Raw genomic sequence first — 20,022 nt, forward strand, 5'->3', positions numbered from 1 at the left:
AATATAGGATACGTTTATTACGTATATACACATCAAATTAATTTCTCCCTCATTTCCAGATATTTCGTCATACGATGTGCACAAATCGTGTACTTATTGTACATAACTGAGTAGTTCAATACTTGGTTCTAGGTTTGAACCCGGCCTTGATAGGAAGAATAAATCAGTCACAAAGGGAGCAGAGGTTTGAGTTTTAATTACTATAATGTGGTAACGGCTTGTTTAAATATTACTGCGTAGATTCAGTAATAGGAGAATATCATGCGACATGATACCAGCATATACGATTAGATCACAAGTCATTCAAAAATGTTAAAAGACACAATATAGTTGCATAGTTGTATTATGCCACTTGATGGCGCACTGGAAATGAAAATGTTAACGGGAGAATTGTAGGTTAAACAAACTATAAGGTTACCAGTAGCTGAGACAGTTTAAGGATTACAAATAATTATTTAAGATTACTACTTTCCCAGAGACTTGTTGGGCTTCTCTGATGAGCTGGTAACGTGAGGCACCACTTGATCATATGGACAACATATAAAGTTAAGGTTTGTGGCTTGTTCTGTGCTGCGTTAGTTGATAATAATAATAATATCTTCGCATTGGCAACTCTCGGGGTGCTCTTGGATTATGGATGCGCTGCATCAAATGCAAGAATTATATTATTATTACAATTATTATATTATTTTGTCCTTATAATTCCTTCAAATAATAATCATAAATTGGTCACTCAATCAATCCACGCCTGTTTGTGGGACACTACTGTGCCCTATTGGCTGCCGCATTTCACCCACAAAATATATAGTCAATTCACTTTACAGTATATTCTGTGAAACGCTTTGGGACATCTCAAAGATGTGATAAGGCGTTATAACTCTCGCCCGACCCGCCCTACCATCGGTGGCCGGGCTTTCAGCCTCTCTGCCCCCACACTCTGGAACTCCATCCCACGGTCCCTTGGCCTCGCTGCCTCCCTCGCCTCCTTCAAGGCCGATCTCAAGACCCTTCTCTTCGATCATGCCTTCGGTCACCCTCCCACCTCTCTGCCTTCCCTCACCCCTACACCACCACCCCTCCCCCATGCTCAGGCCCCGACACCTGACTGTTCAGCGCTTTGGGACGTCCTCCCGACATGAAAGGTGCTCTGTAAATGTAATTTTGTTATTGTTGTTGTATATCAAATGCAAGGATTATTATTATTATTATTATTATTATTATTATTATCTGTCCTGGACTATTTCAAAACAGTTATTTGTTTAAATGTTATAGTTTAATAGTGACAGTTTTCTGATTATCCAGAAAGAGCACATTCAAAATAACATAAATATGAAATATTACACTCATTCTTTTGACATGAAATCTTTTTTTCCCCCAAATAATATCGGGGTAATATGGTATATCACACCATTTTCGCACCAAGGTTCCAACTCAAGCACAGTTGAGGATTTGCACATTACAATTACAATATAACACAACACAATACAAAATTACATTTATATAGTGTCTTTCGCGTTGAGAGGACGTCCCAAGGTGCTTGACATTAATGACACAATCGACTCAGAACAAACCAGGGATTCAGCCTGGGATCTTTACTGTCTGTTTGGCTCGACTACTAACTGGATGAGTAACAATGTGAAGATGTAAGTAACGCTGAAACTCATCACATTGCTTGTGTACATGTAGATGTCATTGAAGAAAAGGAAGCATGACTTTTTCTCCTGAAACACAGCTGACAGATGTCAGTACAATAATTTTATCTCTCTTTTTATTGACTTTCGTTTCCTCTCCCCCGATGGCAATTAGTCATTTTAAGCATCTGAATGCTCTGCCTGTCTTGACTACAAGCGGGGACAGATTTTACAAGCAGGACTGATTTTAACAAGACAGAAGCGTATGTTTCCCAGAACTATTACTACTTGTATGATTTACGATGCATCATTTACATTTCTGGAGAGAATATCCAAAATCTGCGATGGAAAAGCGTAGCTTCTTGAAGTGGGAAAAATTATTTTGATATAAACAAGTCTTAAAATAGAAAAATAAAAATCAACTGGAGTCCTGTAGCTCAGTGGTTAGAGCACTTGCTTTGCAAGCGAGAGACCTGAGTTCAATTCCAGGCAGAGGGCGAAACCTTGGGCAAGTTTCCTTACTCCACACAGAGCCTAATAATAATCCTCCAAAACCAAAAACAATAATAAATTGGTCATTTTCAATCTACGACTGTTTGTGGGACATTGCTGTGCGCAATTGGCTGCCGCGTTCGCCCACAAATATACAGTCAATTCACTTTACAGTGTGTTCTGTGAAGCGCTTTGGGACGTCCTCCCGACGTGAAAAGCGCTATATCAAATGCAAGGATTATTATTATTATTACTGAGAGGAATAGCCCTTTCCATCCTGAAATGGTTCCCAATGAACAGAGTATGGCTGATCCTTGCTTAAGTGTTATCATGTCAGGAAAGGAGCATTGATAGAATAACAATGCATTTTATAATAATAATAATAACTGCATTTGATATAGCGCCTTATCACAACATTGAGATGTTTCATTTTTTTCAATATAATTTCAATCTATGCCTGCAATTGTAGAAATGATCATCAGGTGTATGATTTAAATTACACTCCATGTGCTTAGCTTAAAGACGTGATGACATTTCTCGAAACGAACCTTGATTTACTGAATACTTTGGTTTTACCCAACACACCGACATTTGTTTCCTGATGAAAAGGTTTGTGTGCTTTCTTTCAAAAGCCTTTTCTTGACTCGTCCTATTCTTCACATACACTTTTTCTGTTTGCTGGAGTGACTGAGTGAAGACTGGTTCTAGCCATTAATAGAACTTGCCCAAAGCACAACCTGCTCCTCAGTTTGTCTGAAGTCCTGGTGCCTTGTGATGAGGGAGCCTTTTAACTATATTAGTTACCTCCTGGCAATTGCTCCATTGACATTTTGACCTGAATTGGCGATTAGTTTTACTTTATTGTGGATCCACGTCATCACTTTGAAGAACAGCAGGATTTGCCTGTAGCTGAGCTGGACTATAACTAATCTGTGAACATCAAATAGGGTTAGAACTTTGGCAATTGTGCAAACATTCAAATTGATTTAATAGAGACAGCTGCTCCTAAAACGGTATGATCAGCAACATTTGATAGAAAATAAGAATTAAACAGGAATGAATATTCACAATAGCTGAATTGTTTACTGCAGAAACATGGGAAATTCTTAGCATTGAGGCATTCTTTTTTAAATAATACTTTTATGAACTTAAATGCTTTGCCAAGGTTTATAATATTGCAATGTCATACTTTTTTTATTCAATTGAATTATACATGAAACTGATTTTAAATTCAACCTCCATATGTTGCTTGTTTGTTCAATATTTCGAGAGACTACATAGGTAAAATGTACAGTTAGCATTTAATTACCAAAGAAGAAATATTTTACAATGATCTATTAAAAACCTTGCATTTGATATGGAGGGAGAATGTCTCAAAATGCTTTGCAGGTACTGTAAAGTGTAACAACTGTGTATTTTGTAGGCAAATGCAGCAAACTCTCGCCTCTGAGTCAGAAAGTTGTGGGTTCAAGCCCCACGTCGAGGCTTGGAATCTAAGTCTAAGATGATACTCCAATGCGGTGTTGGGGGAGTGTTGCATTGTCAGAGGTGCTGTCCTTCGGATATGTTAAAACAAGGTCCTGTCTATTCTGTCACTCATTGTCATTCACTCCAGGGCTCTTTGTGGGATAACTGATTGCCATATTTCGCCCACAAAATAGTCACAGTATATCCTGTGAAGCGCTTTGAGATGTCTCAATGATGTGATAAGATGCTATATCAAGAAGGATTATTATTAATATAGTTTCTTTGCACACAGGAGTGCCCCACAAACAGCCATGAAGTAAATGACCAATTTGATTTGGGGAATTTTGGGGGCAGGATACTGGGAGAAACCCCCTTTGCTTTTGAAATAGTGCCAAGGGATCTTTAATGTCCACCTGAAGAGGTAGACAGTTTAACCTCCAAAGGACAGACCTTTATCAGGGCAGCAAACCCGCAACACTGCATTGGAGTGTTAACCTAGACTGCGAGTTCATAGTCTTGATATGGAACTTTGTCAAAAGCCTTTTGGAAGTCCAGGTAAAAAAGTCTATGAGATTGAACAGACAAGATCTGCCCCTTGCTCCCATTTGTATATTTATGCAGCGTTGTGTTCGTGTGCCAGGTTTCGGTGTCGATGCTCTGTGAACAAAATGTTCTTGTCTTTATTTTCCCTCAAAGGGACATTTTCATAGCAATATAAATAATGATTTGTTTCCCTTCCTTCCTGCAGCAGCTGGTGTTTGTCCCCTGACCAGAAATGACCTGCTGTTAAAAGATGTTCTTGTTGCCTTTGACGTGAGCTTTCACTTGGCAGCTGTGGCTGTTTCCTTGGTGTAATTGACCGGAGTTTGACGTAAATCCTGGTGCAGAAACAACTAATCTAATCTACAGCATCAACCTGAGCAGATCAGGCTGAGCAAAGATCTGTCATATATACCAAATTTTAGCAAAACGGTGGGTTAAATAAGGAAACGATAGGTAGCCTTCATGACTAGTCTCAATTAGATCATGGCATTTTAAATGTATTTAACATAACACATTCATTGGACAATATTCCAGAAAATAGTGATGTTTCGATTATCATTTAGGCAAATACCAAGACAGACATTGACTGATTGATATCTGGTTCACAAGAAATAATTGTTAACATCTGCCTTTTCCTGTGAATTTGGTAAATATAGTTACAGAGATGCAGACAGACACGGGACAGGCGGTGACGGTTACCAGATTTTATGCTTTGTTACAGTAACAATATCAATATGAAAATCTCCCCTATGTGTGTGGTGTTCAACCAGGCTAAACCACTACATAAATTAAGTGTTTAACTAGGTTGTAGCTGCAGTGCTTTCATGCAATTGGGATTGACATGGATCTGTGCTTTGCTTCCTGATTATTGACCATGTGTCCTATTTTAATGGGGAATTGACTGGACTCATTTAAAAATCAGCTTGATGTTGTGATGAAACGTCTGGCAGGTATTCTGGATAAATGAGATCAAATGGGATGAAGGACTTCCTTCATCCAAACCAATCTTGTGATCTATGTTTAACACATTCATCGATTAAAGCTTTTTGATTTAGAAGTTTTAAGAATCTCTCTTATTATCATTGGGAATTATCTCCTATTTGTGGCTGGCTCTTCTAGGTGAAAAGGTATTTTTTTTAAAAAAAGTAAAACAATCACCTGTAACATTGAAATCACTCAAAATATTTTCCAGGTAATTGATGTAAAGCTTAGTGACTATATTTATAGGCACAGCAGCAGCCGATCTGTTCATAATAATATCTCTTAAGCAGCCAGAAAGTGAATGACCAATTTATCTGGAGGATTGTTGGCCATGACACCAGGAATTAAAAACTACCTTCTCTTTTCAAAGTGTCATGGTTAAAATCTACCTGAAAAGGGCCTTGATTTCATATCTTCCAAAGGACATAAGCTCTGGCAATATAGTTCTCCTCCAATACTGCAATGGAGTGTCAACCTAGACTACGAACTCAAAGTCCTACATTCCCACAGAGCTGAAAAAAATCTGTAAAAAATCCCGACATGAACCCATATTGTGATTTTTCTACATATGGTGAGGTCAGAGTGCTACCACTGAGCCAGGTTTTGAGTAAGTATTTTCCTGCACATGATATTTTCATCTATTTTACCTCTAACATTAATTTATAAATGCAATTGTATAGAGCTTCACCAATGTAATTATTTTCATTTGAATGTTAAATGCATCGTGAATGGCATCATTGGAACTTTTGATGTGCTGGGAAGCAACATTGAATAGAAAGAAGAATTCCTTTCCTCATGTTTATTCCATTTCCACTAATAAAACTAAGCAATAAGTAAGGTTGTGTGAATTATGTGAAACTATCATACATCAGTTCTTCAGGAATTTACATTTAAAGATTAAAAACTTAATTTCAAACATTCATGAGTTTATTTGTGAAAATGAGAGCCATTTTGCAAGACATTTTTCACAAATGCATTTAATAAAACAATCTTCAGAATATACTTTGTGTTTTGCAGCCTACCTTTTTCAAGGTCTGACGCTAACATATTACACAATATATATATTTAAATGCATGTTATGATTCTCCCAGCAAGTTTGATAAAATTCACTCAAACATAGATAAGACTGTCTGAAGAAGGCAGAGTGTGCTGGGAAACCCTAGAGGCATCTGCATTCCCCCATCAGTACCTGGGGAGTATTACTTTATTAAATTGAACCAATATAATTGTTGAAAATACAATTGCAATTGTTTATACATAGTTCACAATAGATAAAAACAATCAAATTGCAGGCAATACTTTTAAAGAGAAGCATATTATTTTCAAAGGGATATTCTCATCTAAGTGATCGCTATTGCAAGCTATTTTAACACCTTAACAAAGATTTAAATACCTGGTATCAGTGCAAATTCATGTATGTGCTCACATACCCGAAGCAATCTTCATTTTCAGAGATGAAACAAACAAGCTAGTACAGGAGTTTTGATTCAGAAATAATGGTATACGCAGAACCGTAAATATATACAATATTTTACAAAACACACAAATTTAGGTAATCTTTTACCATGCTGTCAAAAATAAAACAATTTAGATTTACACGATACACCATTTAAATACCATTTCTATCTAGATAATGGGAAATACACCAGTTTGGTTCCACGCAGCTCAACTATAACACATTAAACGTGCTGGGCCATTACTTGGTTTATTCTGAAAAAAATCTATTAAAACTCTAATTAGAATCTTTTCATATAAAATATAGTTTAATGTTGACAGAGATAGTTTACAATATACATGAATTGTGTTTTCTTTGTCCCATTCCATCTCATTCAACTTGTTTCGTCTCACCCTCTTGATGAAAAACCTTATGTAAAGTAAAATATTTTGATGATAAAAAGTTCAGCTTATATTTGATGATTTAAAGTGAATCTCTAACTACTTATACATAATTAGCTAAATATTCAAATTGCTCTCTAATTCACTGACAGAAGCAAGAGGGGGTATTATTTATTTTTCAAATAATGTTTTTTTGTATTTATTTCAACAGTAACTCAATCTATATGATTTATAAAGAAAAGTAACTTTTAAAATAGTTCAGGATTTCCCAAACACATAGTATTGAAAGAGAAGCACAGATTGTTAACCTTATGTATGTTGGAACTTTCATTTTTGATTTATGTATAAGACTAATTAATTTCCTAATGTATTGATTATTATTTTGCCTGGGAAATTACATATACAGTACTTGTAAAATGTCAAAAGGTGCTTCTTTTAGATTAAATAGGTAAGTCGTAATCAGTAAGAGGAAATCTATTACATTTGTTTTATAGCTATAACTGCTATTTATTCCATTAACTACTGTTAGTTATTTCATCAACAGGTGTGTTGCACATTGCAATTTATACCCAATATCACTACTAGGAAATCACCCTTCAAATTCTGCTTCAGCTAAAATTACGGAGCACATTTTTGTGAGCTCAATTTTGTTTTGTTTTACATTATCTAAACAAAACAGAATTAGGCATCATTAAAGGTTAGAAAATCATTAGTGATGATGTGTGAATCACAATTGTGTAGTCTTACACGGTATCAGAATCACAGATAAGATATACATATTAGTAGTTGCCTATAAAAATATTCACATCATACAGTACTAAAACTGTAACAATTGCAATCTAACGCAAAACTACAGCAAACTTTATCCTGAACTCAAGTAGAATTGAAGCTAGCATAATACAATTCTCTATGTAAAGTTGTGGCTGACTATAGATCTGTTCTGTTTAATAACTACCCCACATTTCTGATGTGTTAAGGGGAAGAATAGCTGCAGGGAATCAACACATAATAGATGGCCTTCTCTCCCACATTGGTACGTTTTTTGTGTTAAAAAAATCCAACAATGCCTAAACACTTGTCTCCAATCAAGTACATTTGTTTTGAATCTCAAAAAACAGTGCAAAAGTAGGATTTCATTACACTACATTGAGAGGGGAAATTGCCAAACTATGTACGGAACATATAGGTTCAGTTAATGTATTAGACAAGGCTTTTTTTTGGTCTCTAACCTGGTAAACTCAATTTTATAAAATTTGTACTGATATAAAGCCTTTCACATAGGATGGATGTCTTCAAGATTTGACATTGCTAAACATTATAACATTATCCATCTTATGACATGTTACTGTGCCAGATGGACTCACTTGAAAGAAAAGTGCCACCACAAAACATTTAACACAGTGAGCTGGTTTATGAAGCCGTCATCAACCTCCTTCAGCTACTGAGATGAAAATACATTCTATAATTACATAATTTCATGAGTTTTGTCATATTTACATATATTAACTTCTTTTCACAATCTATAGTAAAGACTAAACTTTAAAACTATCAACATGTTCTAATGTACTTGACATTATATTGCGATGCTAAATAATTTAGTGAAATAAACAGCCAATTGTCCTGACAGAAATCATCTTATAAGTTTCCACTATTCCTATCTGGTGCCAAAGCTTCCGAGCAATGCAAGATATTTTGTGGCTACACTTATTTATAGCTTCACGGTAGCCAGAGAAAAGGTAAATTATCTTTTGAGTCTTATTAAATAGTATATTTTATGGGACAACCACAACCTTGCTGAATTATCATATGGATCTATGAGTTTCTATAACATAACAATAATTGTACCAAAGGGTTATAAAAATAGAGTCAGGTAAGATCCTATGGTGATACTGTAATTTCACGAAGAAATTAAAGCCTTACAGAGTACAGCTCTCTGTTTCACACTTCAGAACACCACCCTTCACATTTCCAATCCAGCTCAGCACAAACCCAGGGAACACTTCCTCCACTAGCAAAGGTTACAAGTGGCATAAATATCCTCAAAAAAATTAATCAATCAATCCCAAAATCAGTGTCTCAGGTAGCAGACTCAGCTCTGAGAAGAATGAAGAATTTAAGAATGAGAATATGAAATCAAAACTGCTTTGCTTGTGCAAATAATTAATATTAAACTTGACTTGAGAGTCGAGAGTCAAGACTCAAGCTAATGCAGTCTCTGGTTGTAAGTAACAAAAGACTTCATTCCTCTGATTGTCAATCTCCCACTTTGGTCACTTCAAACATTCCAAAAAGCACAATATTTGAACAATTCAAACAGCTTCTTTTTGGTAAAACATAGTAACCATCACGTTGATTACTAAACCTGCATATTTCTCATCTCTCCTACTTGTTCATTGAGCATGACTCCAAGATTCACATTCAAGCACAGCCTTACAGGGTTTAGTCTCAGTGAATGTCAGCATGCAACAGATGCAAATAAATACCAGATTTCACTCCTGCAGACAGTGTTTGTACAGGTAACCTTTCACAATAAACAAAGGAAATACAGACAGAGAGCTGCTCTGAACCAACCATAGCACCAAACCAGATGTTTTAGGACCCATTTTTCTCATGGAGTTTATTCACTTTGCTTTGATACATCATAAATCCAAATGACCTGATCTGGGAATTCAAAAAACTTGCGCAACAAGTCTGACCTGAATAAAACGTAGTCCACTGGGCTTGGAATAGAAACACATTTTCCCTGTCTGCTTCTCACAAGATAACATAGAAATACAACAACAACTTGCATTTATATAGCGTTCTTCATATGGGGTAGCGTCCTGGAGCTCTTGACAACTTAGGAGGCCATTCGGCCCGTTAGCCTAAGGTGGTGGGTGCTCATGCATTGGAGCTGGCTGCTCTAGCCCCATCTATATCCATCTTATGTTTCTTATGAAAGTGCTATTAATTTTTAAAACTGGTTTGCTGCCTGGAAAATAATGGCAGTTCTTAAACAAGCGGCTCTACTGTTCAGCTGTTACATGTCTGCCTCATTTATACAATTGAACCCTTTGAAGCTGACAGATGTATTGATTGAATTCTTTCTGCCAGTGTTTTCTCTAAATCTTGCAGCACATTGAGGCCTTGTGATTCCTCATTGGAGTCATACAGTAGTTGTTTAAAAGCTTCATTTTCCATCAGAGCGACCATGTTCTTCAGGAAATAGCCTTCACAGTAGGAGGACAGCTCATGGGCACCAAGCAGCTAAAGGGAAATAAATGAGATTGTCAGAAAAAGCGATTTCCTCCTGACAATACAACAGATAAAATGACGCTCATCCAGAGAAGCCCATGGACATTTTCTCACATTTTCCTGTCATTGTGAAAACAAACAAAAGAAAACAAATATATCTAAAAAACACAGATTGACACCAGAGAGCAAAGGTTACATGAAGCGTTCAGCTTGGACTTGTGCTTTCATGACACATTAATAGCTTTGTTTTTCCAAACATAATAAGACAGTTGAGATGGAAAAAAGTCAAAGCTCATTTGATCTCATCCTTCCAGAATACCAACCACTCCTTCCCATTACAGCATCACGCTGATTTCTAAACAAATCTAGTGACCTGGGATCTACCACCCTCTTGTGTAAAGAAATACTTTCTGGTGTTTGTCCTAAATTGCCCTTCAACATTTTGAACCTATGACCTCTTGTCCAATTATATTTTATTTCTTTTACTAAACAAGAATCAGCTTGACTTCTTTAAACGTATTTCAATTATACAGAATTTAGATCTTATCTTCACTTAGACAACTGGATCTATCTGAATGCCACACTCATTGATTTCATGGTGTTTACATTTTTCAGACACATCTCTGTGTTGAGCAAAACCAGGCAGTAAACAGAGACTTGGTTCTGACCTTGGTGTGATTATACATGTCCACACTGTTCTCCAAGTTGAGGTTTTTTGCACACACCACCTCACAGTGCCGCTGTAGTGCTTCAAGTTGGAAAAATTTAGCAGCCGACAACAGCTATAAAATAAGATAAATTGCAATCATTATGATTTCCAAAGTCCAGTCAGGTTATGTAGCATTGTAGATCTGACAAAGTAATTACGCATTATTACAACACATTTATGAGACAGTTTTACAAACTTTAGTTTGCTTTCAAGTCACATTAGGCCCAAAATTACATTCTGGACTGAATTGGTAACAGTATTTTATCTTAAAATTGTAAAATTGTGAAACATCTTAAATTCAGTATTAATCCACATTGTGGATCTCCACCACATTGGCAAGACCTGAAGGAGATGTCACCATATAACCTGCTGTCTTTTATGCCCTCTGCACACTATCTCTCTCTCTTTCAGTCAGGTTATGACCCCCCAGGCTCCTGGTAATTGGCTGAGAAGAGGCAGAGGACTGCAGGCCAGTACTGTTTATGTCTCGCTTGAGAGAGAGAGCTGGTATAGAGCCCTCCTGATTACCATCCATGATCTGATGAAACTTGTCCACAGGGAAAATCAATTTGAATATTGCCAAAGATGGGTTTAAATGAATCTTTTGCTTGACAAGTCTATGAGACGCATTAGACTGTTTAATTCACTTTAACATTCGCAAGGTTGTTCATTTAATACATCTGCAAAAATGAGTGGTTGTATATTTTAAAAGCAGGCCGAATGGCTTAATCCTGTTCCCATTACACATATATAATAATCCATTTTATTGCACACAAATTTAACCTACCTCTAATATATCAGTATTTTTAATCTGTAGTTTTTCAGTCCCTCCATAATAAAGGTACTGCATCACCATCTAAAAATAGAATCACAATACAGATTATTCATAATATACATAGTATACATGTTAAAACTTATTAACTATTAATATATTTTAATATTCAAAAGATGAAAACATAATACCTGCTGACATGAAGAAAACAGTCCACTATTCCTCAAAATAAAAACTCATCTCTGACTCCCAGCTCCTAGCCAAAATTATGCTGTTATCCCAAACAAATAATAAAATAACCTCTGTGCTTAATATAGTACATAACATTAAATTGCGTCTCGAAGTGCTTCACTGGCAATTTAGGTTTTTTCTATTATATATACACATGATAAGATGCTCTAAACATTCACGTTTGTTCTTGCTTAGATTCCAAATTTACCTGAAATATATTGTATGTGACATGACTGATTTCAATGCAGGTGTTAGATGCATTCTCAGAAGGTGGTCTGTCTGAAAGCAGCACCTTAAACCTGAAAATAACATAGGCAAACAAACATTAATTATATTCCACGATAGTAAATAATAAGATACAAGATTCCCAGCCAAATTCTCTTTCAATGTAATGCGAAAAAAGAACAAGCTTTCCCACAGGGCTGATTTTCATGGCAGTCTTTATTGATTCCACAATTATGCACAGCCTTAAAATCAGCACACTGCACCCAAAAAAAATTCTACTTTGCCTGCGTTTTAGCTGACCTTCCAGTATTGACATTGTCTAGTATTCACTGTTTTCTATTATAATTATAGGCCAAATACTGCCATTAGCAAACAAAGCTACTCAGAGAAAAAGCAAAAGAAACATTTCACTCTTCAGCATTGAAATTCTTTAACTGGATCATTAAAAAGACGCACTATGTTTTGAGATCTCCCAGCCCCACTCCAGTTTACTCCTTCTATTCTTGACGCACCAATTCTTTGCTGGGGTTTGGTTCTCCAAGTGCTGGCTATCCTCAATTAATTTATTCAAGTGGCCATTCTTTAAGTGTGAGCCCAAACAGAAAGTGTTGGACGGCTAATCATATGTCACAGTCGAGCCCAATCCTGTCCACACTTGACATTTGCACACATAACAGTGGGAGCCACAGATGAAGGATTGAACTCGGCACCAACTGAGCCTGTGTACCTCAGTATCACACTGGGTATGAATTTTCTATTGAGCCATCGGGGAAATGAAACACACGCACAATATGAATAGCATTAAAAAGGAAAGAACCGTACCTCGCAGAAGCTGTAAATAATAATACTTTATGTGCATAAAATGGTTTTCCTTCCACCAGGAATGTGATGTCAGACATTTCCCTGTTGTTCAGAAAGTGGGGATCTGGTAATGACACAAAATTCTAGATTAAACAGTCGTGAATAGAGCAAATGAAAAAAGATCAAAAGTTTTAAAACAAGGAAGGACGTACCCAGCCTGGCGGATTGCTTTTGCTTGATTTCCTTAAGCTTGGGAATTGGATAAGGACCATAGCAGTGAGTGAAAATGACTGCTAACTGCCGACTGATGACTTCATTCTGAAATCAGAGGAATTAAATACAAGATATAAGATACTTATTCTGCAAATGTAGCAACTTTTCCTATACATGCGTGTGACAGAACATGATATTGAATTCTGAGCGGAATTGGCATTCATTCCACCTCAAAACATCAACTCTCAATGAGCTATGTAATCGCAAACAAAATACTAAGAAAAAATGGTTCTTAATTGCCCGGTGTCACAAATGCTACAAGGGTTTGATCAAAGAGTATTACCAGGCAAGCTTACTAAGTGCATTTATTCTGCGCATGCTTTTAAACCTGAAATCCAAATGTCTGTTACATTCAAACCCTTTTTTTTACACATTTCTATTTAGAGATTTTACATTTCCTCATTTCTATGCTCTACACATGCCATAATCAAGTATTGCAGTATTGAATATCATTCTTAGAATAAATTGGACAACCATATTTCATTGAAACGTAAAGTGTTTGTGAAAAATTCGAAGAATCACATCAGACTCAGTGGGGTAATAAATGACTGAGACAGTTACCTGTGTGTCACAAACAAGCATAATAATTACCTTGCTGGCTCTTAAGATTCAAACATTAATGGAAGGCCCTGTGTGAGCAGGTTCTCAGTGTACTCGTCTTCCTTAATTGTACTGAATTCTTTTAACAAACACTGGATAATGGGTCGTCTGTGCTGCTGGAAGGAGGTGCAGAGTGAATCCATCCATGAGTGGAGTGTCCATGGAACGCCTGTGCGATAAAACTGAGATTACACATCTCTATGGCATGGCTTCACTAATCATGAAATGACACTGTGGCAAGTCAATGATTGTAATTCTAAAGCCAGCAATTTCACCTGATCAGCATATCAGCTAGCAACATCTAACAATGAAGTATTACTTAATATGTCACAATTTTTTAAATAATTACATCCTCTACTTGAATTAAACACTTAACTTGGAGATGTACTGCAGCATTAATCAGTTTAAATAAACTTGTTTTTGATCAGGAATTTATTTTTACAGGGTGGTGTTTGTGAAAGGTGCACATACTTTACTTTTTTATAAAAGTAGCAAAACCAAAAATAACATATTAGGTTGGGAACAAAAAATAGATTTATATAAATCGATCCTATATTGAAATAGAAAAAAACTTTGTGATCCCAAAACATTACACTGTTATCAAGTAAGCAATATATTGTACAATATAGTCTTGAGTAAAACGTAGGTAATATCTCAATGTCTTGGGATGTCCTCCTGACATGAAAGGCCTTAGATAAATGTAATGTGTTGTTGTAAATTAAAAAATAAACGGTTTCTATTAGATTAAAATAAAGCGTCTCTGTGACTTTCTATCCTATTGACTCAGAATTTAAAGGGCACTAGGTAGTTCATCTGTGTTATCAAAGTGGTCTATCCATCAGGTTCTTTTACAGAGAAACGCTAGGTAGCAGTCATTACTATGACTGCCTGGCATGAGCACTAATCCCCTCCCCAGAGAGGCTGCCTAACCTCTTCAAATTCTTTCATCTCAATCCTTTGATTTTTTTTAGTTTTCTTCGGTCCTGATATAACAATATTTGTTTTTGCAAAATCGTCGTTGCTTCAGTGCTGTTTGAAAGATTTTACGGTTCAGCAGCAGCAGCAAGATTCCATTTATAAAGCGCCTTTCACGTCAGGAGGACGTCTCAAGGCGCTGCACAGTTGGGTCATGACACGAGCAGGGGGGAAATGGTCAGGGTGAGGGGAGGGAAGGGAGGGAGCGAGGAGGGGGGAAATGGTCAGGGTGAGGGGAGGGTAGGGAGGGAGCGAGGAGGGGGAAGAGAGTCGAGAGGGGAGCTGAAGGCTCGGTCAAAGAGAAAGGTTTTGAGACCGGCCTTGAAGGAGGAAAGGGAGGAAGCGGCGAAGGCACTGGGGGATGGAGTTCCAGAGCCTCGGGGCTGAGAGGCTGAAGGCCCGACCACCGATGGTAGGGCGGTTGGGGCGGGGGACGTGGAGCAGACTGGAGCCAGAGGAACGGAGGGTACGGGCGGGTAGGTAGGGGGATAGTAGGTTGGAGAGGTAGGAGGGAGCAAGACCGTGAATGGCCTTGTAGGTGAGGATGAGGATCTTGAAATCAATCCTCTGGGGGATGGGGAGCCAGTGGAGGTGAGCGAGGGTGGAGTGATGTGGTCCGAAGCCTGGTGCGGGACAGTACACGAGCTGCAGAGTTCTGAATGACCTGCAGCTTGTGGAGGGAGGTGGCGGGAAGGCCGGCGAGGAGAGAGTTCCCGTAGTCCAGCCTTGAGGTGACAAAGGCTCATTACAAATGGAGATTTACTGTTACATATGAAGATAAAACAGAAGAATAGTAAAAACGGATTGAAATCTCCAAAGAAGCATAAAGCGTTTGTTCTTTGAAAAATCAGGATCAAAGCATTAGAAAAAAAATGTTTCTTCCTACTATTGTTTCAGCAAAATTATTGTAAGGAAACTTAACGTATACAACCTAATCGGCATATTTAATTCTCAATGCACTAAAATATTGAGAAAGAGAGAAACTAACCAAGACCCCTGTTGTCAATGGTAATATCCACATATCCGTGCTCTGAGCTGTGGTACATGGCTTCACTTAACGCCTTCAGCTTGGCCTTGCTGTTATGCTTTGAACTTGAATGACACTGTGGATTATCCATTGGATCTGTGCCCTCAGCCAACATCTCCTCTAAGGACAGAATGTCACCCTTTTCTTTCTCAGGCTGTGCCAACAACTTTCGAAACACATTCCTATAAGAAGCAGGAAGACAATCGTGTAAAAATTTCAACAGACAAGAAGTGAAACATGCTCTGACTATGCTCTACAGTTAGTTGGTTATTAGATGGGGCCACTATCAAATAAATCCAGATCTCAATTTGGGAGTTCATTCCCTTCACAAGTTCCCTAGCTCCACCTCAGATTTTCTATGATTTTCTTGACAAAACTTTGTTCCAAAACTAACAGCAGCTTGTAATCATCTTCCAAGGCCAGAAATGAGCCAACTGAGAACACTCAACTAAATGCTAGATGATCTGACTAGGGTAAGTCAGGTTAACACTGTTTGAATTTCTTGGCAACATTATTTACTGTTTCCCAATGTCAATTTATTACTAATTTTAATGGTTTGTTGTTAAAGTACACACGTTGATAACATGAGTTGAATGCTAATACTTTACTTCCAATTTATCAATCATAGGAAATAAATAAATGGTTCCAACTTTGCATCTGAAATTCTAAAATATACATTTTTACAAAGCTTTCCTCCAGCATTTTATTTTTTTCCTTTTTGTGCTTTGTGGATTCCTGTGCTTTGCAGCAAGTTCACCTCAAGAAGCCAGCTGATCCCAGACTTAAGTTGCTCTTTAATTAGGTACTGGGAGGTAAGTGAGATCTGAAGTAATTTTGCCAATCATTTGCCCTTCCAATGGGCTACCTTTTGCTTTGCACTTCCCCACAAATGCCAGAACTGAGACCATTCACTGATGTAGGCAATCAGGAACGCTGCTTTGCATCATTGCAAGATGCACAAAAGGATGATTAACCAGTGATATCCTGCATGTGCCCAAATATGTCTGAAATCCACTTCCCCCAGAACTCTTCTCATATACCAATCTCACGCCTGGTTGTTTGGAAGCTGGACTGTAGCACTTGGCAAACAACTGGTGTCCAAGTGGGTTCTGGAGGGATGGAGGCAGACACATTTGGGTACCCAGAATATGTGCTAGTCATAAATCTATTCTTGAATCTCATAAATGTAGATCCCATTGATATTGAGATGATATGGTTGGTTATCAGTAATATACCAGTAATGGGGCAGAATTCTAGTTCAAGACTCGATTTATTTACCTGTGTCCATGTGCTGCAGCCTGGCTAAAAGAATTCATGTCACCATGTGGAGTAGTTGAGAACCCATTCTTGTGCATCGTTCCAATCATTGGGACAGCGCCTCTTTCCAGCAGCAAAGTAACAAGCTCAAAATTACCTGAAATACATCAAGCATATGTAGTTCAAAAGTCCATTACAGTATAGCTCATTAAATAGTACTTCATCATTGCCCTCAGAAGCTTCTTTCAAATCATACCCTTTTATATTCTGTTCAGTCTGGAATCTACACTTCTTTTTGATACCGTTTTGAACACTTCAATTGACTGTGATTCGGGTGTTATTCTATTATCTCATAGCAATGTCTCAATAATAAATAATCTTTGTATTTGAGTTGGTGGCTTATCACACTGAAACATCTCGAAGCTATGCACAGTTTTCTGTATAGTATAGTGACTGCATTTGTAGCCGAAAACCTTTTTGGCACTTGGCTATAAACAACATATCTTTAACTAACGGATTATTTTAATATTTTAATACGGATTTGTTAACAAACCTGCAAACCATATCAGGGCACATTATAGACATTTGAATGTAATAGTTTATAATTTAGCAGAACTCACCAGCTGCAGAGGCTAGTTGTAGGGTTGTTTCAGAATAATTTTCACCTCCTTGTGAGAGTGAACCTTCTACGTTTGCTCCAGCATCCAGTAGCAGCTGAAAACAACAATTGAGAACATTCTCACTTAGCTATTTAAAAATATCAGTCTAATCATCTAAAACATGTGTTGAGTCAAAGAGCAGAATAATGTTTGAACTTCACAATAGACAACACATTGCCAAAGAGTTGAGTTAATGGGAATACAGAATATTTGAATACTGCATAAATATGACATCAAAATAACTGCAAGCTATTTTCACCATTTAAAGAATAATTCCCTCATGCAGCACACTGATCCTTTTGCTTTATCCCTTCACCTTCAACGCATATTTGTTTCCTTCTATGAAGCTTCAGTCAGACAAGAACATTTGCATATCATATACCGTGAACATTTATATACCATTGAGCAGTAACTGAACCAGTAGATACTTGCTGTTTGGTTACTGATTATTTTTCTTTTAGCGAAAGCAATTTTTTTCATAAAAGATCCTGTGTGCAGAATATTCCTGTTCCAGGTGATATTTGATTTGAGTAGTTTTATAATTGAACATGATATGTTCAGTACCTGAACAACAGCCATGTGGCTGTGTAACACAGCAAACGTGAGCGCTGTCCAGTGTCGGGTCTCTGGGTGGATAGACGGGTATTTGTGGGTAGCGTTGGGAACCTGAAGAACATTGATGAATTTGTTAGAAAATCGGTGAATAAATAGATCTACAAAAGCAAAGAGTACCAAAAACCAAAGGTTTTGATTCTAGATGAGTTCTGTTGTACATCACTTCCTGATACTTTGGAAACATCTAGCAGTTTTTGAAGCAAACAGAAACTGTTGCAAACGAAACTAAAGTTCTCTGGCTAAATATAGGTCATGTAATTCTATTCTGGTTTTGTGTGAAGTGCAAACTGTGAAGGCAATAGAACTGGCCTATTTTGCCACAGCATTTTATTTAACAGGTACTGTGTTAACCTCTAAAAGGTCAGATTTGAATGAATCACAAGTGTCAAGCAAGTTTTCACATTGGCATGCACTTGTGGTATTTAAAGACACTGGGGTAGCTGTTATGTTCCATATACAAACCGTGTGGAAATAATTGCATTGTACAGATAGAATTATGAATTAATTAACCATTGATTAAATATTTAACTACAAATGTAAAGATTTATTTTGTAATTAATAACCGATCCTTTTCATTGTTTGTCAATTATAAAATTGAAAAAACAAGTATAGCTGTGAAACACCGAGCGCTGTGTTGATAGCAGGTGCTAACATGCTTTATGTATTGCTTCTTTAAATCTAAACTGTTACCTCCCAATTCAGATCTGCTCCAGCATCCAGCAACATCTGCACCATGGCTTCATCCCCTCGAGCACACGCATACATCAACGGTGTCAACCCCTGCACAGAGCATTCAGATCAAATCTCAGTGTTGAAATATCCTTTACATGATGATTAACACAAAATTAGCCAACAGTCAGCGAGATGTTAATGGCAACTGTACAGTAAATAGTGTCCTTCATATTCTATTGAGTTGTTATAATAATAATCCTTGCATTTGGTATGTTAGCTGAATTATGTAGTAATTTAACCAGTGACTCTTTACGGCTACGGTTTCAAAATTTCCACAAGTTGGAAATATAAAGAATATATAACCAGCGGTGTCTAGCATTTTATCAACAAGTGGTTTTATATTACAATTAAATATGATATTTAAATAGTTCTTTAGCACTACAAGTAGAATGTGGAATAGTTCCTAACCATTCCAAAATGTAGAACTAGTAGAACCGTTCAGTGTTATAACAGGACATTAATTAAAGCTGACACCCGTGAAAAGTGTCGATACACATTCAGTCTTTAATAATACTTTAACAAATAATCTTTTCTTTTGATATGGTATCGTATTTACATACCAGAAGTGTAGATTATTTGAAAAGGTAGCTCTGAATCTTTTTTACATGAATAAAATTATACTGTTTTGTGCTAAACTTTCAAGGCTAATTACTGTACCTGTTCGCTCAGTGTGTTAATGCCATCAGGTCCAAGCAATGCAATGGCTTGTTTAACCAGGTCTGTCCTGCCACAGTTCAGCATGCGGAATCCGAGACCTTGGATAAACTTTGCTTCTGTGGTTGCTGCATCCAGTTTCAAGGAGGCACAGAAACAGTCATCAGCTCTGCAAGAAAAGTGCTGTTTGTTATCTGGTTCTGCCAATGCAAAGCTATTTATCATCCAACATTCATGTGGTAGTTAATTCTGATTAAAACGGGCAAACAAACAAATCGTGATCTAGCCCCTATCATTTTGAAATATCT

General features: G+C 37.1%; 1 protein-coding gene across 1 annotated transcript in view; it reads right to left on the reverse strand.

Moving 5' to 3' along the window:
* Window positions 1-6,075: 6,075 nt before the first annotated feature.
* btbd11b (BTB (POZ) domain containing 11b) overlaps window positions 6,076-20,022 on the reverse strand; it is a 66,983-nt gene continuing 53,036 nt past the window's right edge. The window contains 14 exon segments of the mRNA XM_042334838.1: window positions 6,076-10,196; window positions 10,853-10,966; window positions 11,681-11,749; window positions 12,105-12,195; window positions 12,944-13,046; window positions 13,135-13,240; window positions 13,787-13,803; window positions 13,806-13,964; window positions 15,759-15,979; window positions 17,076-17,211; window positions 17,675-17,768; window positions 18,278-18,379; window positions 19,019-19,108; window positions 19,718-19,883. Coding sequence (XP_042190772.1) covers window positions 9,987-10,196; window positions 10,853-10,966; window positions 11,681-11,749; window positions 12,105-12,195; window positions 12,944-13,046; window positions 13,135-13,240; window positions 13,787-13,803; window positions 13,806-13,964; window positions 15,759-15,979; window positions 17,076-17,211; window positions 17,675-17,768; window positions 18,278-18,379; window positions 19,019-19,108; window positions 19,718-19,883 — 1,678 coding nt within the window. The 3' untranslated portion in view covers window positions 6,076-9,986.

This window comes from Callorhinchus milii, unplaced genomic scaffold (assembly GCF_018977255.1).
Source record: "Callorhinchus milii isolate IMCB2004 unplaced genomic scaffold, IMCB_Cmil_1.0 Scaffold5, whole genome shotgun sequence".
Classification (NCBI taxonomy): Eukaryota; Metazoa; Chordata; class Chondrichthyes; order Chimaeriformes; family Callorhinchidae; genus Callorhinchus; species Callorhinchus milii.